The 24,420-nt window shown below is 42.8% G+C and overlaps 1 protein-coding gene across 1 annotated transcript in view; it reads left to right on the top strand.

Moving 5' to 3' along the window:
* The first annotated feature begins 5,560 nt into the window (after positions 1-5,560).
* LOC144805477 (uncharacterized) overlaps positions 5,561-24,420 on the top strand; it is an 87,203-nt gene continuing 68,343 nt past the window's right edge. The window contains exon 1 of the mRNA XM_078672024.1: positions 5,561-7,425. Within this exon, the coding sequence (XP_078528150.1) occupies positions 6,158-7,425 (1,268 nt within the window). The 5' untranslated portion in view covers positions 5,561-6,157. The remainder of the gene's footprint in view (positions 7,426-24,420) is intronic.

Here is a 24,420-nt window from a genome sequence, read left to right on the forward strand (position 1 = left end):
TTCTTTGGGGCGGTTTTTGGCATTATCTAATGCAGAGCAGAAGAAGGAAGATTTTTTGCTATTGATGTGGGTGAAGTGCTGCCTTGAGTTGGTCCCGATGGTTGGCGGTGGGGTTGTATCTCCAGGTTCTTTCCAAGGATCTTAGGTGTCTTCTTTTATCATTAATGTCCGTAGAGAACCATGACCTAGAGGGAATGCTTCTTGGTTTTTTTAGTTTCAGAGGTGCCAGCTGATCCCGGGCGAGCTCCAGGTTGGAATGGTAGAGCGAGGTGAGTTCCGAGGTTGAGAGGGACTCCGTCGTGTTCGGGAGGAGAGTGCTGAGTCCTTCCTCTAGCTTGTCTCGGGGGACTCTGGAAGTGTTCCTGACCCACTTAGGGGGGACTTGAGTGGGTGGGAGGGATAGGGCCGGCTGGATGATATGAAAGAGAATGATGTGGTGGTCTGACCAGTCCACCGGGATGATGTGATAAATCGAGACTGCATTTTTGTTCGCACTGATGGCATCCAGGGTCGCTCCTCTGTAATGCGTTTCCTCTGAGCAGTGTTGGATCAAATTGTTGTCTTGCAGAAGGGTGTTGAGAGATTGAATCTGCGGGTTATTGGAATCGTTCCATCTTAGGTTGAGGTCGCCCATAATTAAGCTGTCGTCGCTGTTAAGTGCCGATTGGGTGATTAGATCTGACATCTGAGCTCTAAATTAATTGGAGTTGCCTGGGGGATGGTAGAGGAGATGGCATTGACGTGAGCTATGACCGTGAGATTTGATGTTGACCGACAGGCATTCGAAGGAGCTGTACAGGCAGGAGGGGGCTTCAGAGATGTAGAGGTCGCTTTTGTGGATACTAGCTATGCCGCTACCTCTGTGTATGGGCCTGTCTTTTCGGAGAATTGAGAAACCGGGTGGCACCAGCATGTCCAGAACGGGGTGGGATAGGGTGTTTAGCCATGTTTCCGTGATGAAGGCTACATCCAGGTTATGGGAGAGGATGGATTCAGCTATTTCCGTTGCATGTTTGACTGCGGACCGGCTGTTGATAAGCATACAGTTCAAGGGGGTCTTCTTTTGGTTTCAAATTGTCAGGCTTAACTCTGGGAATGGCTGAAAGAAACAATGGGGGTCTTAGAGGCTCTACGGGGGGCAGGTCCCTACCCACTCCGGTGATGACTTGGATCGAGGAGGTGAGAGTCGAGTTCAGGAGTGGGGCATGGGCTGGCTGGTTCGGGTGGAGTTCGTACAAAGCGACGAGTGGGCTCACTTCCAGGGGGGAGAGGGAGGTTAAATTTCTTCTGGGGTTGACTGCTCGCAACTTCGTCAGGTCTTTAGTGAGAGGAGGCAGGGAATCTGGGTGGGGATGAGCCCAGTTGGTGGGGGTATAGTCATTCCTAGGGAGAGGCGGAGGGATGTGGAGTGGAGCGGAGGGAGGGGAGGGTAGCTGGAGATTCCCAAGGGCAGATAGGGTTTCCTTCAGGCCAAGGATCAGGGTCGTGATTTGTGCTTCAATAACTTCGAGGCGGTGCGACAACTCAGGTGAGGGGGAGAGGAGGGGAGGGTAGGCGGAGCTGAGCCCTGGATGTGAGGGGCTTTGGGGCGAGTTTCGACTCGGGGGGTTAATAGGAGGGGAGGTGGCTAGATCGGGTTTGGCGTTCGGTTGTGAGTAGGCTGTTATGGGCGGGGAGTTGCGGTCCCTTCGGGGGTGGAAGTTATCTTCAATGAAGAGGGTGGAGAGAGCTATAGGAGAGTGGATTGGTGGGTTGAATATCGGAGTTGTCAAGTCTATATATCAATTGTGGGAGGGCTAGAGCGTGAAGGGGGTTGTTGACCAGAAGGGGGTGAGGGTATTCTTCATTAGCGGGGACAGTCTGAACTAGTGGAGTGAGGATTGGCGGGGTGGGGGGCTGAAAAACGGAGTTGTTAGGGTGTCTGCATATTTAATAGTTATTCTGTGTGTTGTCTATATTTTTATTGATTGTTCCATGGGGGTGTTAAATATTGGTTTAATATAGGGCCACATTCCATCTATGTTGTGTATATTGTTTAAATAATTTCTGAGACTATATATTGATCTGCATACATTGGTGATATATATTGTAGACACCATCTTTTCACACTAAGGAATTGGGACACGCAACAGAACAGCTTTATCACTTTATAGAACGTTTGCATTTTCCTGCCCTAGCCATTTGGTGCCTCCAACCTGTCTCTGGTCACATGAGTGGGTGAAGTTGGCTGTGGGGCTTTCTGTATTCCTCCTAGACAGTCGCAAACAATGGGAGCGAACGTGTGACTGGATGGGCCATCACTAGCAGGATGGGAGAAAGCAGCTGGGCCCAGCCTCACTTACACCTGAATAGGTTATATCCTGTGTCCATAAATGATAATTACGCACTTCTATAGCGCACGACTACCCGGAGGCCTCTCGGCGCTTGTACGAATACCGCTGAGGAACCCTTCCTGGCCTTTCACGGTGAGGAGCCCACTCCTGGGCACCCCCAAGGTGAAGTCAGGCATCCTCAGCGTTGTTGGGGCCGTTGTAGAGATTAAGCAAGCTATTGCCCAGAGGTGCAGAGTGTGGCTCATGATCAGAATAGGCACCGAGGCGAGAATTATCATGTCCGAGGAAATTGAGCCCAAGACCCGCCGAGGCGGGAATTGAACCCTGGTCCCGGCCAGACTACTGCATCAGGGTGTGCCGCTCTAACCATTGAGCCACACTTCTCTACTTAGGAAAGGTCTGCAGACTCCCTATAGTTTAGTGTGGAGCCACAGTAGGAAAAACAAGGCATCTGTGTCCTTCAAGGGCATGCCTCTTGAAGCTTCTTCCCACTTCAAAGGCATGACTGCGTATAAAAGAACAATCTCTGATACCAATCCTTCAGTATGCTTCTGGACCTGTGGATACTGTGCCAGGAAGAAGGGCTGCTGTGCTACTGAAGGTCTGCCTCTCTGCTGGACTCCTGCATTTCTGTGCAGACCTGTTGCCTACTGCCCTCTTGCCTGAGTAAGAAGGACTGGACCTGCATCCCTTGAACTCAGAACCCAGAGTGACTCCAACCTCTGGTTGGCTGTCCTCCTGAACTGAAGCCTCGGGGACATAACATGCTTCCAACAAACCCAACTTTGCATCTGCACTTGGACTCTACCATCTGCGATTCTTTCCTGCCAAGTCAGCCTGAGCGTGTTACTGTGTCCCGATCTGCCGTGATCAGATAGCTTCAGCAAGTACTTGACTCTTTTGGCGCCATTTACTCTAAACACTTTAACGTTCAATATCTCCAGTTCTACTAATTCGATTTTTATCGTTCTTTATTACATTTAGCCTTATTTGTATAAGCTGGTGTAGGATCTTTTTGTGTGGTGTTTTCACTGTTTTTCCAACAACCCCCCCACTGTCTGATTATGGCATGAAGCTGTTGTTTTCCTTTGCATCTCAGCAGTTATTTTCTAATTACCTGGCGGCGTCCCCCTTCCCTGGTCTGTTCTGTATGTGGCCTTTGTATCCGCACAGCAGGCCATCAAAGAGTATCTAAGTATATCTCTTGTTTCAACTTTTTACTGAGGCTTTGCTGGATCAGTGGCCCAACATGATCCTTTCCCCACCATGATCCTTTCCCCACCATGATCCTTTCCCCACCATGATCCTTTCCCCACTATGATCCTTTCCCCACTCGGCTGCCTCTACAGAAATGGACACTGCCAATTCACATTTAAGCAAATTATGCTTTTGAGTCAGTAGATGGCTACTAATGTTTAGACGGCCCTGACAGTTGTACTCCAGTTCTGTGAAAGACATTAAACAGGGCAGGCTCAGTCAGGAGTACTCTCTTCAACCCACCATCTTAGTTACCGTCCATGCATACCCTCATAATTGCATTATCAATACATCCTGTGGAATTAAGCCCCTTCTTATGGAGAACATGGACCTTTCTTATCAAAATCAATCAAATATTTCTCAATCAGACAGATATAGAACTGGAAGGAATTATTGGAGTTTGGAGTATAAAGATCAGTCATTTTAAAGAAGACAATAAGTCTGACCTTTCATCAGGCTGGTGTTGCTCAATGCGTTCAGCGTCTGAGAGCTGCTGGCTTTGGCCACACATCGTGTAGTTTATCATCTGCTGTATCTCTTGTAGTTTGATCGGTTTTCACAGGCAAAAGGGAAACTAGTGCCAAGTGCCACAAATTAAGTTACCCAGAAACATTGTAAGAATGCCATAAAGTTAGATGCAAAGCTAAAGTGCAAACTCCTTTGGCCCTGTATGCTGCTTGGTGAAATTCATGCGCCGTTAGTGCACCTTGTCCCTCATGTAACAAATCCATCAACTTCACCCTCCAATGTGGCACCATCAGTTTATCTGCTCTTCTGACAACACCTAATTATTCATGTTGCTCAATTTATCTGCCATTCTTGGCTAAGCACAAAGGATACATTTGTTTTATTTTTGTCAACTAATCAGCACATTGGACTTCCACAACAATTGTGTAAAAAATAGAAACCTTCTCAGGGGTCCCAAAGATACTTGGTCCTTTTAAACCAACAAAGAAGAAATTGGCATAGAAGCTGAAATATAAAAATAATGCATTTATTCACCTCAGATGAGGGGAGACTGCGTCACACAGAAGCCTTAGCAACTGAATGAGGCAGTCTAAGGAGTACAGCGAACAGGGGCCTTATATATGCTTAGGGTTACATAGTCAGCATAAGACCAAGGGGCAGTCCTGCACAACATGTAAGCATGCAAAATGACTAATATGGGCATGCAAGATCTGCTTGCTCAACAAAGTGGGAGGAGAGTTACTTCTCTATATAGCAGAAAAAATAGCCTGACAGTTATACTAGAGAAGCAGGTGCATTCTACTAGCTAGGCCCTTCTGAGCATGAGCGAAGGTGGAAGATGCTAAATATAGTTTGTTTCTAGGCAGTTTACAAGAACAGTCAACACTGAGGGAGGACAGAGCACATGGCGAGCATGTGGCAGCACAGCAATATTTAACAATTGGGACTCTGCAATTCCTCAATTTCAAATAGAATATCCGCTCGCCAAAATCATTTCATCAGTACCATTTTCACCTCAGTGGTCCGCATTATCAGTTTCCAGACCAGGTACGTTGCACCATAAAATAAAAAGTATCAACAAACCAATGCCCAACAGCATATTGTAGGGGCAGGCAATGAAGCCAGGCAGCTCCATGTGCAAAAATATTGGATGAATGCCACAACACTGTGAGGTGCATCCAGCTGCCTTGGGTCTTCCTGTCCATCTCTTACTCCAATCGCTGTTTTTGTTTTAACAAAATCTTGACTACGCAAGTGTTCTTTCTTTACTAATTTACTCTATGAACACTGTTAAATCAAAACATTTTCTGAAATAAATAAGTTGTGACATGTTCAACTGAAATTTTATTGAAATATCTGTTTATAGTGAAATAACCTTGATAAGTTTCAAAGATGGTATAGCAGAGATGTTTTTATGGCCAGTTAAATATTGTGCATGCAAATTCCATTATCTTTCCATGTAGTAATTTTAATTTGTTTTACATTCAACAGAAAAAAAGCCTTGAATGCACAAAATGTTTATGAATAAAGAAGAGAATGCTGTAAATCTGCAAAAACAGTCAGAGTAAATAAGCTCCAATAGTAAAAAAAGCCTTCACTTCCGAGACAGAGGACCCCGAGCATAAACTGACAGATCCTGGAAGAAGCAGTCAAGGGCAGTTCAGTGGATGAGCTGTGCATCTCCACGCAACAAGACGAAGAAAAGAACTCTAGAGAATTATGGCAAACTACCTCCTGTATGAACAAGTCCAATAACAGCATTTTATCATGGGATCTGTAGAATGTGGCTACAGCAATGCTTTGCTGTCCACAATTATAACAACCCACCATTCAGTGCTGTAGGTGTACTGTAAACACATTCTAGCGGAACAACAACAACCAGAGAAAAGCACAATGGAGTGGAGGCAGACAACTGAAGGGTGAAGGAAAGACATGTTCTGCTATCTACAAACCAAACTTTTTCCCAATTTCCTGTGACCAGTAGGAGGATTCATCTTTATCCATAAGCACGCAACACCATTATTGAATCTAAAGACACAATCGCCCACTAAGAAGGGTATTTAGTGATAATTGTACTTTATTCTTAAATCAGAAAGAAAATGTCTGAAATATCACACATTTGCAGGGAATATGAGACTAACACAAGTGCTTTATCAACCATGTTGGCCCATCCGGAAATGCTGTCATGGGATGAAGAAAAATATATACCTGACCCAAAGAAAGAAAAATCATACACATGCAGCGAAAGCTTTAGTTTCTCATCACTACTAAAGTGCCGTCAGCAAACGCACACAGATGAAAAATCATTCAACTGTACTGAATGTGTGAAGAGCTTCATTCAATTATCAGGCCTACAAAGACATTTACAAAAACACTCAAGGGAAAAATCTTACCATTGCAATGAATGTGGAAGTAGTTTTAGTGACTCCTCAAACCTAAGGATTCATCAGAGAACGCACACAGGGGAGAAGCCATTCAAGTGCTGTCAATGTGAGAAGAATTTTAGTACGTTATCAACCCTAAAACAGCATCAGAGAACACACACCGGGGAAAAGCTGTATCATTGCAATGAATGTGGAAGTAGTTTTAGTCAATCGTCAACATTAAGGAAACATCAGCGAACACACACAGGAGAAAAACCTTTCATATGCATTGAATGTTTGAAGAGCTTTAGTCAGTTATCACACCTGCGAAGCCATCAACGAATACACACAGGGGAAAAACCATACCATTGCAATGAATGTGGTAGTAGTTTTACTGAATCGGCAAAACTCAGAATTCATCAGCGAACACACACAGAGGAAAAACCATTTAAATGCACTAGTTGTGGTTGTAGTTTTAGAGAATCCACAACATTAATAAATCATATGCGAACACACACAGAGGAAAAACCATACCATTGCAATGAATGTGGAAGTCGGTTTAGGGACTCGTCAAAGCTAAAGATTCATCAGAGAACGCACGCAGGGGAGAAGCCATTCAAGTGCAGTGAATGTGCAAAGTGCTTTAGTCAGTTATCACACCTACAAAGCCATCAGCGAACACACACAGGGGAAAAACCATACCATTGCAATGAATGTGGAAGTAGTTTTAGGGACTCCTCAAATCTCAGGATTCATCAGAGAACGCACACAGGGGAAAAGCCATACAAGTGCAATGAATGTGAGAAAAGTTTTAGTCAATCGTCACACCTAAAACAGCATCAGAGAACTCACACTGGGGAAAAACCATATCATTGCAGTGAATGTGGAAGTAGTTTCAGTGACTTATCAACATTAAGATATCATCAGCGAACGCACACCGGGGAAAAGCCATTCAAATGCAGTGAATGTGAGAAGAGCTTTAGTCAATCATCACACCTAAAACAGCATGAGAGAACTCACACTGGGGAAAGACCACATCAGCGCAGTGAATGTGAAAGTAGTTATAGTAAATCCACTACATTAATGAATCATCAGCTTACACATACAGAGGAAAAGCCAAGTGCAGTCAATATGAGAGGACCTTTTGTCGATTATCAAACCTACAAAGAAATCAGTGAATACACACAAAGGAAAACCCACTCACGTGCAGCCAATGCTTGAAGAGCTTTTGATGATTTTCACACCTACAAAGTACCAGTGTATGCACACAGGAAAAACTATTCAAGTGCAGTGAATGTGTGAAGAGCTTTAGTTAGTCATCACTACTACAAAAGCCTTCAGCAAACACACCCAAGGGAAAAACATTCAAGTACATTGAACAAGTGAAGACCTTTTTCTGATTGTCACCCCTATAATCCTTTGAATACCATAAGCAAAAACTCACCTTAATGAAACTTGCATAGAAATAATCCTAGAGGTGAAGCAAATCTGCAAACATTTAAGTACATCAACATCCTGTCTGTGGACATACTCAGGAATAAACAAGTGCAGTTCTTTTGAGATGAAGAAATTACTCAAAACAATAAAATTACAATTATATGGAATCTTCGAATACCAGATTATAAAAAGTAGGTGATAAAAGACTGGATTAGTAGGAAGGAAGAAAAAAACTGATATTTGTAAATTTATAAAGGTTTCTGTTCTCTGTGACTGTTCATTTCTTTAAACCTAGGGAAAAAATAAAAAATGCCAGCAAAACATACTGGGAGACGAGCACAATGTGAACTAAAAGAAAATAACCATTGTTTGTTTTTATTTATTTAGGTATAGTTAGAAAGCAAAACACCCAAGTACACCTGATCATGCTGCCTGTAAAAGCAACAATGTGAACAATGCTTGGACTAAAAAGGGTAATTGAAAAGCTAGTGTAAGGGATTAGTTAAACCCATAAGCCCAACACACTAAAACTAATTTAACAAGCACATACTGGTGTAAATTCATAAGTGGTTCGGGTGTTAGGTCATTTTGCGGAACATTGCTGGTTCTGTGGCAGCATCTAGAGAACAGAGTCCAAAAGCTGGAGAAGTGAAAGTGCGGAAATATGAGCTGCAACTCTCAGGCTTGATGCGTTCAGTTATGGTATGTTATGCCAACTGGATTTGCAAGACACGTTGATCACCCAGGAGGGAATCCAGGTCCCCAATTGAACAAAAACAGGCTCTGATGGGAAGGGGGAGTTCCTTCTGGTCTTGGGGGCGATGTGGGAGAAGACATATCTGAGAGTGAGGTGATGCGGATTTTGGTTGCGGAGTCGTCCAGTGCATCTGAGTTGCCTATTATGGGTATGGAAGTGAACGTGGTCGTTGAGATACGCAAGGACTAAAGATGTGGAGTGCCTTTGTAAGTGAATGTGGGGAGATTGAAGGTGGTGCCCTTCTAGAAGGGGAGTCAGTGAGGGTTTTGTGTGTCTGTGGCTGAGATTGAGTATGAGTCTGCCGCTGTCCTTTGACCTGCTTGACATTTGTTGGTGAGCTTGGTGGTTGTACCTGCGTAGGGGGTGGTTCTATAGTCTAGTCTACTTGTGAAGAATGCTTGTCTGATACTCCTGCTGCTGTCTAGTGAGATCCATTTGAATATTCTTCAGAGCACCTTGACAGTGTGTAAGCATGTAGCTGCTACTATGTTGTCATGGCTGGCCGTGGAGGTTTGGCTATCGATTACGATAGTGATTACCTGGCATCGGTATTGGGATTGATGTGGGGCCTCTGGTGTTGGTTTACCTGGCCAGAGTCCAGCGAGAGGTGTACTTGCCAGACAGTACCACTTCATATTTGTCAGCATTTAGCTTGAGGTAGCTTCTTTTCATCCATTATGTTATGTTGGAAATGCACATGAGGAAGGGCAACTGTGTGATCGATGTTTTTTCTGAGAGGGAGAGTATGAGTTCCATGTCTCCTGTACATGAGATGATGATGAGGCTGTAGGACAATACGATGGAGGCCAGTGGAGCAATGTAGACGTTGAAGAGGATGGGGTGCAATGAGGAACCCTGTGGCAGTGCCAGACATGTATCTTCCCACCCATAATGCAGAATGCTCATTTCCATCATCACATGCATCTTTTAATGCACGAGCCATAGGTGTACAACATCGAGCTGGATCCTTGGGGGATTTGCAGGCTAACCACTATGTAAATGATTCACAATTAGTATTTTAAAAGTTTCTTTTTTACAGAGAATCATTCATCCAAACCCGAACTGGTGAAAGAACAGAACTGGTGCATGATAGCAAAATTGATAGGAGAAAGGGCTGTTGAAAAGTTTAGTCCTCATTAGGTTTCTGAAAGCTTGACAGCTAGGGAGAGATTGAGTCTTGAGCAGTAAAGTGTTCCAGCTCTGAAGAGCTAGAATCCTGAACTGTCAACTCCCTGCTATACATTTTTGGATCCTTGGCACTGGAAAAGAAATCTGGATTCAGAAGAGAAGCACAAATAATACTGAGTCTTGACACAAATGATATTCAGGTTTGTGTTTACATGCAAAAAGGAACCCTCATTGTATAATCTCTGCCAGTGTTTGAATGGATTTACAAAATATGTGCTGCCTCGTGTGCAAACAATAAACTTTGTTATGCAGTTGGGGCTTCCTCAGACCACAAATAAGATGAACCACAGAATTCTGAATAATCTTAAAAGTGCTTTTGTGTTGTTAGGGGCCACCAAATACTAAGTGTTCTTGTAGCCTAGGCTTGCGTAGAGGAAGGAGCTCACCAATATAAAATGCAAATCAGAAGAAAGGAAAGGGCACATCTTCAGTAGCTGAAGATGGTAGAAACGAATGCCTTCTTCTGAGTTCATTTCAACAAAGTGCTGAGTCTGGGAAGTTCTTCCTGCCATCGACCACCATCACCACTACCGAGCCTTTGAGGAACAAGGCACATGACTGGTCTTCAGAACACCCATCCCTACACATAATGCACATCAGGGTTTTCTTCAGAATCAAACTCACTTTACGTTAACAGGAACCATTTTAAACTCAACTCTATATATTTAGGAATAAGTGGCTTTTACGGCCATTAGTGGCATAAAGAATTTGTACCCTGACAATTTTAAATCTCTACTAATATAGCACAACCAAACATCAGACGACAGCCCATGTATGGACATCCAAGAGCCTTTACAAACACACAACAGAGGCGTGGACCAGGATCAAACCCAACTTACGTTCACATTAACATGAACTAAAATATGATCCACTAAAAAACAATCATGATGCTACGCAATGTACACAATGATAACTAGATTGTACATATTAATAAGAAATCTATGTTTTTTTAAATGTAATAAAGCAAAAAATGTATTTTAATCCATGGTATTCACTGCTGATTGTGTAGAAAGAGATGTTAAATGAGATTTGTTCCCTAAACTATTAAGATAATTTGTTCTGTCAGCTAGGAGCCTAGTTTATTTGGCAATAGCGGGGTCAATTCTCGACAGCATGACGGCTTTCAGCAAGAGTCTGACACAAGTGATATTAGAGGGGACCCTTCTCGCCTGTGTGCCTGCTTTCTGAGTGTGAATAGGTTCTTTGCTTGATAGTGTACTACCTTCTCTCCTTCTGTGTTCATAAAGTGAGACGTGCTGCTAGTAATGCTGTCCACCATTTACCTGCGATCCTGTCTGTTTGCTGCCGACTGCTTTGTCATAGTGTCCACCTTCTATCTGCAATCCTATCTGTTTGCTGCCGACTGTTATGAGACACATCTGCTGCAGAAAGAAGGGTATGAGGACTGCAGTGATGCCTTCTTGCAACTAAAGATCTTTCGCAAACTTCTCAGGTGTTAACACGCACTGCTGAGAATATCAGCCCTCACTCTACCTCAAAGAGAATATTATTTTACACTGGCAAACTTTTTCCAATACTTTTTCTCAGGTTTGCTTGCTGCCTCTGCTGCTCCTATCTTGTAACATATAGTGGTGGGGGACGAATTCCACCCCACCGGCAGAGTTCATTGAGTTTTACCCACTCAGTGTGGATCGTAGACTTCTGAAAAACAACACCAAGCGGCACAGGGTGGAGTTTTCCCTCTTGCCCGGTGGCGAGCGAGAGTGAGAAGTATCATACGGCTGGCCACCTCTAAGCGAGATTTCTCAATGCAGGCAGACATGGCAGTTCACTACCGCTCATGTTGAGGAAACTGCAGTGCGAGTAGAACATCTACTCAAGTGGCAGACAGAAGCAGCGCCCTCTTGCACTGCGCATGGTGCAGTTTGCGCTGATTTTATTGTGCAGTACAATGTTCTGGTGCTAAAAATCAGGCATGGGCAGAGCGACTTACTGCACTTCGTACTTACAGAACTCCGCAGAGTGCGGCAGAGTTTTTTCGGCCCTTCGCAGAGTTCCATATAGCAGAACTCCGCCCAGGCCTAGTAACATACAATACTGTGCTATCAGTCTGTTCCAGGGTGCGGCTTGAAGATATAATAAATGACCTGCTTATAGTAACTCACCTTATTAGCTGCTTATAGTTGTTTACCTTATTAACTGCCTATAGTAAGTCACCTATTAGCTGCTGCCTTTGACAATTACAAGATTACTTGCAGAAAAAAATGTACATGCAAAATTACGCCCTGTGACTTCTGTAGAGAAGAGCTTTAATTTTGAAAGTATATTCTAAATTTATAATGCCTATCTCTTTAAAATGTTTGCTCTAAAGTGACGTTATGATGTTTCAAATATTTCAAACACTGTCCCGCTTGTCCTCTTCCTATTTTGGAAAAACAACTTACGGTGTAGTAGTGCTCATTGTATCCAGTTTATGTCCCTCCTTTCTTTACGCCTACACATTTCAACACAGCAGAGCACACTTCACCTTCTGACAAAGGCAGTATGTTGCCTCATGTAGTGACCCCATGCATTTAATGGCCGCTAAGGGGAAGCTTATAACCATTGCTCGCACTAATTACTCAGTTGAATTCTCTAGGTAAAAATGAACAATGGTTGGCTCTTGTAACATGTGGATGAATCGCAGTGTACTAAGATGTATTACTTCATGAGTATTGGAATATAAAACCTATTTATGGGATACACTATAGCATAAAAGCCAGCCCATATCATCGAGATGCTAGGAGCGAATTCGCTTAACACCATCATGTGTTGTTATTAAAATGTTACAGATCGGAATGACGAGGTACAAATCAGTCAAACTGACAATCTCATTTAAATGCTGTGGCTCTGTCACTATTGTAAATATTTTAAGCTACCTAGCGTCTTCATCGAAGTCTTACAGAACAGTAAACACACATAGATCGACAGCAGCACGCTTTTTATCAATGGGAAGCCTGTGAGGAAGCATCCATCAATTCGACTATTATAAAAGGAATAAAGATAAGTAGACCCCCTTTAGCAAAATATCAAATGTTATGATATGGTAATGTAGTCTTTATTGTGTTAAATGCTTGGCCAAGAATCCTGATCTCTCTCTGATGGGTTGATCGGGAACATTGACCATTCTTTTGCGTTTCAAACAGCTATGCTTTGGATCTTTAGCGCTAGACAATGTTCTCCTGGAGTCTTTTCTCACTTTCTAGCTGTAAAAAACTTTAACACCAGTGCATTATTTCCCAAGCACCCAAATCTCTGCGTAGCTCGATGTCTTAAAGAGTAGAAAACTTGAGCATCGGGTCTCTGAACACTTGAATCGCAAATCCTTATTTACCTTAGGAAAAGAATGTATCCCCTGCTACTCTTTCCAGATGCGTTATGTGGTCCATGCAACAATCTGGAATTGATGTTTCAGGAGTCATTATTTTAGAGCGTGCCATGGCTTTCTAACAATTTGCAATAAGAGAACATTCTCAACGTAGCTATTTGGTTGTCTGTTTATATTTTAAAAACTCTCCATTGCAAACCTATTGTGCATGATTCTGTAATGAAACAGCTTTACAATAGCACGATTGGAGTCTCTAGTCTTCCAGTAAGATCCAGATATCCCCAGTTTTATTGATAGAAAGTTCCTATTTCATTAAAGACACTTAGTCGACTATCTTTCATTTTGTGGATTGCGGTTTGAGTCTCCTTTATATGTATTGTCCCTCCGTATTTAGTTATCTAATGCAGTGATGCTTAACTTGTGGTCCGAGGACCCCTGGGAGTCAGCAGCGTCTGCTCAGCACGTCAGTGACAGTTTTTTACAAAATTAAATAATATAAAAATGAATACATTCAAACTACAAAAGTATGTTCAAATAAAGAAAGAAAACTGACAATTTGAAAACTTTTTCAATATTTGATTGTGAATTAAAGAAAAGATGTGAATAGGTAAAAATTTGGTGCATGCTTGTTTCTATATTTTTGAGTATTGTTTTAAGGTCCAAATCATAGAAATACCTTAGGCCAGGGAAATCCCTGGCTTGCAATATTAACTCAGTGAGGACTGCTATAATGTATTGCATCTTTAACATTTTCCTCATAAAAAGGGCTATTTAGGAAAATGAAAGTGACTGGGAGAGCCTGAGTCAGTGGCCCTACATGTACTTTACCCAACCCAGCCGCTATAACCCTACCATCATGTTTCAAACAGTATTGCATCTACTGTTAGAGCCTTAAAAGGATTCTAAGGTACTTTGGGGGTATACAGTTTGTTTGCTTTTTTGTACTTCACAATGTAAGGTTCAATGTAGAGAGAAAACTATATATATAACATTCTAAAGATGGATGAACCTAAATCACCTGAAGCTTAACCCAGGCAAGACAGAGTTGGTCCTGCCTGGGAAAAGCGAAATCAGCTGGGGCCCACATTTCTGGCCTTCTGACCTGGGAGTCCCCCCGACCAAATCCAATGCTGTTAAGAGCCTCGGGGTCACCCTTTGCAGCGATTTATCCCTCAAAGCTCAGATTGGAACGGTCGTATCTTCCAGCTTCTTCCAGCTACGGAAGATTAAGAAAATCTCCCATGTGCTGACTCATTCTGCCCTTATTCTAGCAGTGACTGCCGTAGTCTTATCTTGCCTCGACTATTCCAACAGTCTTTATCTGGGTCTTCCTGTGGGCCAATTGAAGAGGCTTCAATACGTTCAAAACCAGGCTGCTAGACTCATCCTTAATTTACCTAAATGGCACTCTATCAGATCTGGAATGGCCGAACTCCATTGGCTACCTATAGATCAAAGGGCCATATTTAAAACGGGCTGCATTATATTTAAGGCTTTACAAGGGAAAGGCCCTAAATTCATCACCAACATGCTGTGTAAACACAATCCGTCATGTAACCTCAGATCTGCACACAAAAATCTGCTGACTATCCCCGTCGTCAAGAGGAAACGCCAAGGGGGCAGCTCCTTCCAGTACCTGGCTGCATCCTTATGGAACTCCTTGCCTTCTTCTCTGAGACACAGCGACAATCTGCTTACATTCAGACATGCCTTTAAGACCCTGCTATTTAGACAGGCATACCCGTAGACTGGCTTTCTCTCTCTGGTCATTCTGTGTTGTGTTATGGTTTCCAAAAACTCTAGTAGCGCCAAGAAGCCCATGGGCGTACGTGCGCTGTATAAATAAAAATTTAACATAACATAACATAAAAGCACATATATTTCTGCAGGAAATCTTCAATCACAAAAATACAAATACATTTTTTTACCTGAACATTGTTTAAATGGTTATATGGTTATCACAGACAACGTTATTTTCCCAAATAGATAACTAGACACACAACTGTCTCCTCTCTAACTCTGGCCCATACACAGCATGTCATTATCTTTTGGAGAGTTCGTGGAAGTGCCAATTCATAAAAACAACAACTTAGCTAACATACATGCTACTGTCTCGATGATAGCTGCCTTTCAAGGTCTTACAGTGAATGTGCAAAGTAAACCAAGTTGACCTATTTTCATCATGCTGGTTCATACCAGTTATGTCTCAAAGTAATGGAAAGTCCACCAATATAGGGTACAATTCAGTGGGCAACACTTTATATATACCTCATGAATTGTCCACTCCATTAGAGAGGTCTTCACCACAGGTCATCGCAAGAGCTAATGCCAGACTGCCACAGCATCCATCTCAATGCTGAGAGCCGATACAGAGAGGAAAGGAGCTGAGCCCAGTTGATGGATGTTTTCCTTCCAAGGAGACGCTCTTTCTCGACTGACGTCTGACAGCCACAGCTTCTTCAACGTGAACAGGTATGCAGTGCGCGGACTCCCAAGAGACTCCAGAGGCAAGTTAGTTACTCCATACTTTCTTAGTGTAGCACACAGAAGTCTTCTGAGTGCTAAGCTCCTAGGAACATTCCAATCTTATTATAAATTTTCATATTATTCTTGCTACTCGTAACATACATCAGTGCTGTTCTAATTTTATGTGTGTGGTTATTACTCATGTACTAAGGAACAGGATGAGAGTTGAAATAAACACTTTCAATATTGATATAGTCTTTTCTTAGTACTGTGCGTGCTATTCTAAAGAGCAAAGGTACCACTGCGTCCCTGACCCCATTACAGAACAGTTAGTATCCCAGAAGGCATGGACAACATACTAGGAGGTATACCTGGTGGGGCTGTGTGGGGATACTATAACTTGGAATTCTGTGTAACCGATGGAGCACTGAACTCTGTCCAGGCATGCGTGGGTGGGAAAGTCAAACCCTTTAGAGCTAGGCCAAAGCCCTAGTTTATGGAACACAACAATATTGTTCACGTGATTATTGAGGAATCACAAACAATATCTTTAATCCAAAAAGAGGCAGCTAGACAAACATCATCCATTTCTCACAGTTTTTTGCATAAGACTGTTTCTTCAAGACCATAATAAATACACAAAGAAAACATTTTATAAACAAAATAGTGGAAATTATCACCCAATAAGAAGACAAAAAAACATTTAGGATATAAACACACTTATAAATAAATATCTTATATTGACATCTAATATATAGAGTATATATTCACAATATATTGTCAGATGATTATATTGCTTACTAATGAAAGATTCTTTTAAACCTGTCCACATTTCTTTCCATTATTCTCTTAGTAAAATATGACACTAAAAGTTATGTCACACTGGGCCATATGTATCAACAAACCCTTTTGCGATTCCTAAATAGCGATTTTTAAGGAATCGCTATTTAGGAATCGCAAAATGGTATGTATGAAGAAATTTGCTATTTTTTAGCGATTCCTTAATCTTCCTTATTTTCGAATTCGCATTTTGCGAATTCGCAATTAAGGAATAATTCCCAATGCATTCCTATGGGCCAGGAGGCATATAGGAATGATTGCGAAATAATTCTCAAATTGCGGATTCGCAATTTGCTAATCACAATTTGAGAATTATTTCAAGGGTGCTGGGGTGTCTTAAAGACACCCTGATGCACCCCTTAAATGTACACGTGTGTGCATATGGTGCACATACATGCCCTATGGGCATGTGTGTGCATCACATGCCACATTCATAAATGCCAAATTGTGCATTTTTTGAAGAATTCGCAAGTGACCATCAACTACAAGTTGGTGGTAATTTGCGAATTCTTAACCATCATGCGCAACACAAAAATGCTACATACAAAGCATTTAAGGAATCATAAAATTGCGATTCCTTAAATGCTAGGGCAAAATAAGGAATCGCAAAACTTTGCTATTCCTTATTTTGCGAATGTTTCATACATCCCAAAACATGCAAAAAGGCTGTTTGCGATTCGCAAAGGCCGAAATTCCGCGATTTTCGGCCTTTGCGATTCACAAAAGGCTTGATACATATGGCCCACTATCTGTTAAATATATTTCCATTCATAATTAATATTACACCATTAAACAATTGACCTACACAATAACATATTTTACATAATCTCTAAATATCAATGGAGGAATCCTTTAAAAAGAAGAGGAATGTTTACACTCTATGAACAAGCGATGCAGCTTGTCTTCTAAATCCACAGCAAATAGCCTTTCCCCTTCAGATGGCATTGTAAGGGCTGTGTTTTAGTCTTTAAGATTAGGGCTGGGCGTAGTTTGCGAAGTAGCGCTTCGGGAAGCTATGCAAAGTGCACTTCGCACTACGTGAGCTAAGCGTAGCACTACGCAAGCTGCGTAGTAGAATGTTCGCACTGTGCAAGATGCCGTTTTCAATGATTGCACAGTGCCGGATGCTTGTCCGCAGCTGTAGTTTTCTGCTGTTCGAGGAGATTATTCCTCGAGCAGCAGCTTTCTCAACAAAAACTGGTAGTTTCCCATCACAATCGGTTACTAGCATACGCGACCACCCGTAATGAGAAACCAGACCTCCCCGCGTTGAGAATCTCGCAGGGAGGTTTATCTTCCACGCTCGCGATCGGCAACTTGATGTTGCTGAACGCGAACAAGGAAAACGTCTCGCCAGGATGTCATTTTGCTTGCTCGCGGTCGCCAACTTGACGTTGAGGACCACGAGCCGGCAAAAAATGACCGCTGCACTACGCTACGCGTGTTTGCACTGTGCTACGCACAGTTCGCATAGTGCAAATTTGCGCAAACTAGCATAGTGCTTTGCCCAGGCCTATTTAAGATACAAATTTTGCCTAGAAGCTACGGAAGCACAACTGGCCAAAGTTGTAGACCTAACCATGTCAAGAAGAAGTTGATGATGGAGAAACATTTGTCCTTTTAACTCCTTACGTGCTTCGGATGGCCCCCGCCCGTTTGATGTCACGGTGGGCGTGTGCGGAGGACGGCCGGGGGCCTTCCGAACCCCTCCCACTCATTATTTCGCCTACACTGCGGGGGAATGTGCGCAGCGCGCAAGGGGTTAAAAGATAGCTTCCCCATGATGGAACCAACAATAATAAGCAATTTGCCAAGTCAGGAATGCAGCAGTAAAAATCCTCAAAACCAGAAGCCCAGCCAGTAAAGAGACATTGATGTTCCTGCACATTGGCCTCTGAATGTGAAAGCCTGCACATTTGTGGACTGCTCTCCTCCCGTGCATGTGCAGGAATCGGGCACCCTTCCATTACTACCACAATCCAGAAGTGCCCAATCTGAGTACCTGGGCCTCTTCCCTCTGTGTCCACAACAACCGGAAGAGAAGGATACCAAAACATGCAGAACCTGACACTGCCCCCCTATGCAGTAAGGTAAGGCATCCGTGCAGGAGGAATCCCATGCGAGCTCTGTAGGCAAGGGATCACCTCTCCTGAAAGGCACAAGGATTATGCCTCCAACATCTGTACTCACCCCATCAGGAGCCAGGGAAAAGAAGACAGGAGGATTCCGGGAATGCCTTCCTATTTATGGCACCCAGGGGGATGAGTGATTCATTTCAAAATTGTCCTGTGTTCTGTTTCCTGTCTTGGAGGTGGGTTCAACTCGAAGTGTAAAGATGTGGACGAAGGACATAGGGGAAATATATGATGTTATCCTGCATACTTTCATCCCACATACCATTACTCCGCATTTTTGACAACGAAAATGCAATTGCTCCGCGATACCATTACCCCGCAAACTTTCACTCCTCATATGACTTTACCACGCATGCCTTTACAATGCAAATGCATGCGTGACGTCATAAACTGTGTAAAAGTGCTTTACCTTTTTTTATATATATATATTGTTTTTTTAAATAAATTTAATTTATATATACATATATATATATTCACTGAAAAAAACATAGGTTTTAGGCACATTATAGCTGATGACGTCACATATTACATCACTCATGACATGGTCAGTGACATCACTCATGACATCACTGATGACATCTCAAATGACATCACTAATGACATCATCCTTGTGAAAGAGTGGCGGACCTCCTCTCACCCTAATATAACCTTTGATACACACATTGAAAAAAAGAAATTAAAATGTTCAAAACAATGGAGATACCAATACCAGTTGCAACAACATATTCAGTAATTCCAAAATCTACATACACATCCACTCATTCACCAACAGTTCTATATAGTCACTCATACATGTACTCAACTTCTTCCAACTACGCAGGATACGTAAAATCTGCAGATTTTTTACCAGAGACGCACTGATCCTTGTCATCATGGCCCTGGTCACGTCAAGAATTGACTACGCCAACACTTTGTATGCCGATATCCCTGCATACCTCTTTCACAGGTTGCAACTTGTGCAAAATCAGGCAGCTCGCCTGGTTTACCATCAGCCCCGACACCAGCACGTCTCGCCGCTACTGCGGAGCCTTCATTGGCTCCCTGTGGCTAAGCGTTGTACCTTTAAACTGGGCTGTACCATCTTTAAAGCCCTGTCTGATCTTGCTCCTATCTTTATTTCCTCTAAACTGAAATGCTATGTTCCCTCCAGAGACCTCCGTTCTTCTGGCCACAACCTGCTAGTTATTCCAAAAACGAAACTGAAAAAACATGGCGGCTCTTGTTTTTCCTTCTGTCCCCCTAAAATCTGGAACGCTTTCCCGTCCGCCCTTCGACACTGCCCTACCTATGGCTGTTTCCGTAAAATGTTAAAAACCTATCTTTTCCAGTCTGCTTTTGAATAACACACGCCTCCGCCTCCCCGCATTTGTCATGAGCGCCATGAAACCGTATGGTGACCGAGAGCGGTACAAAACTTTTTACCATACCAAGTTCATGAATTTGTATAGCGCACTACTCACCCAGAGGGTCTCAAGGCGCTTGGGGGAGGAGGGGGGGTACTTTACTTATCAAATATCCAAGTTTTAAGTTGTTTTCTGAAGGAGAGGTGATTCTTTGTAAGGCGGAGGTGGGTGGGGAGAGAGTTCCAGGTTTTGGCCGCTAAGTAGGAGAAGGATATTTCCCCCCATGGTGGATCTGTTGATGTGCGGAATAGTGGCTAGGGCTTGCTTGGACGAACAAATTTGGCGGGTGGGGGTGTAAAAGGACAGGCGCGTGTTGAGGCATTCGGGTCCTAGGTCGTAGAGGGCTTTGGAGCGTGGGTGAGGAGTCGGAACGTTATCCTCTTGTTGACGGGGAGCCAGTGGAGGTCTTTCAGGTGACCGGAGATGTGAGCTTGGCGGGGGATGTCGAGTATGAGTCTGGCTGAGGCGTTTTGGATGCGTTGGAGTTTATTCTGTAGTTTGGCTGTGGTTCCGGCGTAAAGGGTATTTCCGTAATCCAGTTGGCTTGTGACCAGTGCGTGGGTAACCGTTTTTCTTGTTTCAGTGGGGATCCAACGGAATATTTTTTTGAGCATGCGAAGGATGTTGAAGCATGATGAGGAAACAGCGTTGACTTGTCTGGTCATCGAGAGGGAGGAGTCCAGGATGAATCCCAGGTTGCGTTCGTGGTCCGTAGGTTTGGGTGCGTTTCCTAGGGCCGGTGGCCACCATGAGTCGTCCCAGGCAGAAGGGGATGATCCTAAAATGAGGACTTCCGTTTTGTCCGAGTTCAGTTTTAAGCGGCTGTTCTTCATCCACTCGGCCACTTCTTTCATCCCGTCGTGTAGGTTGGTTTTGGCGGAGTTTGGATCTTTGGTGATGGAGAGGATCAGCTGGGTGTCGTCTGCGTAGGAGATGATGTTGAGGTTGTGTTGGCGCGCGATGGATGCGAGGGGGCTCATGTATACGTTGAAGAGGGTGGGACTGAGTGATGATCCTTGTGGTACGCCGTAGATGACTTCGGTGGGCTCCGATCTGAAAGGGGGGAGGCGGACTCTCTGGGTTCTTCCGGCGAGAAACGAGATGATCCAGTCCAATGCTTTTCCTTGTATTCCGACGTTGTTGAGGGTGCGGTGACAGACCGTGTCGAAGTCTGTGGAGAGGTCAAGTAGGATGAGGGCGACTGTTTCTCCGTTGTCCAGTAGAGTTCGAATGTCGTCTGTTGCTGCGATGAGGGCGGTCTCAGTGCTGTGTTTGGCTCGGAAGCCGGACTGTGAAGGGTCGAGGGATTTGTTGGATTCGAGGAAGGTGGCGAGTTAACTGTTGACCGCTTTCCCAATGACTTTGGTAGGGAATGGGAGGAGCGAGATGGGGCGGTAGTTCTTAAGTTCAGTGGGGTCCGCTATGGGTTTCTTCAGAAGGGCGCTGAGTTCGGCATGTTTCCAGCTTTCCGGGAAGGTGGCGCGCGAAGGCATCTGTCATATAAGGATAGTGGAGGGGGGAGGGGCGAGGGGGGAGCAGCTGGGAGGCGGTAGCGGGCAGGGAGGCACAACAACAACAACAAAATGGCAGCAAGCCAGAAGCGAAACAGGATTGGGGCACACAGAAAATAAATGCGAACAAAATGGCAGAGGCACAGGCACAATCAGGCGCAAATGAGACAAACAGGCAGCACAGCACAATAGAAGCAATCGCGAATGCGCAGTTTGGCAATACAGCGCTACGATGCAAACAGAGTGAGCAAATAGGTATATGGCGCTACGATCTAATTCAACAGAGCAATCAGGCAATAGCGCTACGATATAATTTAACAGAGCAGTCAGGCAATAGCGCTACGATGTAATTCAGCAGAGCAATGAGGCAATGATGGTTCACAGAGCACACTTGCGGTATAGCGCTACGATATCCAGCGGTAGGCAGAGCAGGGAGCAGCGCGGGGAGCGTCCGCTTCTGATGAGATCAGGACCATACCACTCATCATATGTACTCATTCCCCTATAGATCCTGTTACACACCTACACTCATACATAGAGTTACTCACATATATACTCACACATGAAAATAAAGTATCAAACATTAATTTACTTGAATATACAGCTATACACACGCCACTACACTTTACTTCTACAGAAACATACACATACTCTCTTAAACAATCCCTTATAGAAACACATACTTATTTATACAGGAACTCTTCCAATCTCTCACTCTCACATATACTCACATATATACATCAATACTCACATATACTAATTTAAAACATATGTAATTACTCATAAAGACACTACTGAGACAGTCATTCACTCACTAACACACCCATTCACACACTCATCCACCCATACAGTTCTGCACACATGCTGTCTTCAAAACACATACAAGCAGTGAGTTACTCATTTATGCATCTATGCGCTGAGTAATATCCCCCACCGAACCATACAGACACTCATACTGATACTCAAAAAAACAACTAATAACCCATATACACACTCATGTAGCTACTCACCAACCCATGCAGCCACTTATACACAAAGTGAGACACTGATACAGATATAATTCATATATTCACTAAGATACACTTAATAAGTCAGTAATACAATCAATTTTACAAAAACAAAATCCATTTAGACACTTATTTACCCATTTATTCTTCCATCGACCTTTAGATATACATATATAAAAAATATTTATTTTTGAGAAAGACACACATTCACTTGATGATGTCATCAGTGATGTCATTTGAGATGTCATCAGTGATGTCATGAGTGATGTCACTGACCATGTCATGAGTGATGTAATATGTGACGTCATCAGCAGTGGATTGCGGGTGCGCGAGTTATAGTTATCTGAACTAACTTTAACGGGGGAATTTCAATGGTTTTGTATGAGTGAAATGTCCAGCGAACTATAACGTGTGAAACCTATGGTTTTTTCAGTGAATTTCTAAGGTTTTTTAAATGCTAATTCCTAACTATAACGTGGCTGAAACCTATGGTTTTTGCAGTGAATTTGCAAGGTTTTTTAAATGCTATTTCCTAACTATAACGTGCCTAAAACCTATGTTTTTTTCAGAGAATTTCATAGGTTTTGTAAATGCCAATTTTTAAATGTATTAATTGTTATATTTATTTTTTTCATACTGATTTACTACATTTTTCATAATAATTATTTTTAGCTATTTTATTTTTAAAATTACATTTTAATGTAAAATTATTTTAAAAAATCAAAAATTATTTTTTTAATATATTTTATCAATAAATTAACATTAATTTCTATATATATATTTTTTGTGGTAAACGTAGGATACGTGTACCTTCCTCGCACACTCCGCGAAACATAGCCGCCATATTAGAATTAATATTTGGGTACGCATAGCAATAGACTTTTAAGTACAGTAGTTACAGTTGTTTCAATGGGCAACACAATTTCAAAAACATTGTGCTCAATGTGAATTTCTAGTTAAATGCAATTAGTTACTTTATGGATTACTTTTCTAACCACAGGACTGGATCCTAGATTCAGTCCTTGGACATCTCCTGTAAACAGTTGAGTAAAAGCGTTTTGGTTACAGTAGTGATTTTTAAGGAATATTAATATATTTTAAAAGTTGACACTTAGAAACTTTTTCACATACAATCACCAATGTTATCCTATGGGAGGAAATTCACTTAGCAGGTAAGTGTTGTTATCGTTACTTTTTCTTACTCAGTGGTGGATCCTGGTTTCAGCAGTGGTGCATCTCCTGTAAACAGTTGAAAGAATGTGTTGAAGTCATACAGGCGATTTTTAAGGAATATTTGTAGTTTGAGAAAATAGACACTTAGAAACTTTTCTGGTGAAAACCAGACAATGGATTCCTATGGAAGGGAAAACAAGTTACTGGTAAGTATGGTTAGAATTACTTTTCAGGGTCAGTGTTGGCCTAAAAGATGCAGCACTGGGTTCTCTTGTGCTAACAGGTGATTAAATCGCAATTCGTAGTTCAGCTTATTTTAGAGGAATATTTGTATGTTTAAAAAATCAACACTTAGAAACTTTTCTGGTGAAAACCTCACAATGGATTCCTATGGAAGGAAATACAAGTTACTGGTGAGTACACGTAGAATTACTTTTCAGTGTCAGTGCTGGGCTAAAAGATGCAGCACTGAGGTCTCTTGTGATAACATGTGAGTAAATCAAAATTCGTAGTTCGGCTGATTTTAGAGGAATATTTTGCTCAATAGTGAAGGAAGGGGGCGGAGCCTGAGGTGACATGTGTGCAAACATGCCCTGTGGCGCGTTTTAAGTTGGGGAATTAATTCCTCTTCAATCCTGAGGTCCCCTGTGGGCCAACTAGCCCACCAGGTACCTCCAGTATGCGCCAGGGAGCTGCGTTGCAGAGAGGTGTTCAGAGGCCACGCCCCCTTTTTACAACATATATAAAATGTAAT

This window comes from Lissotriton helveticus (genome assembly GCF_964261635.1).
Source record: "Lissotriton helveticus chromosome 1_1 unlocalized genomic scaffold, aLisHel1.1 SUPER_1_unloc_11, whole genome shotgun sequence".
Lineage (NCBI taxonomy): Eukaryota > Metazoa > Chordata > Amphibia > Caudata > Salamandridae > Lissotriton > Lissotriton helveticus.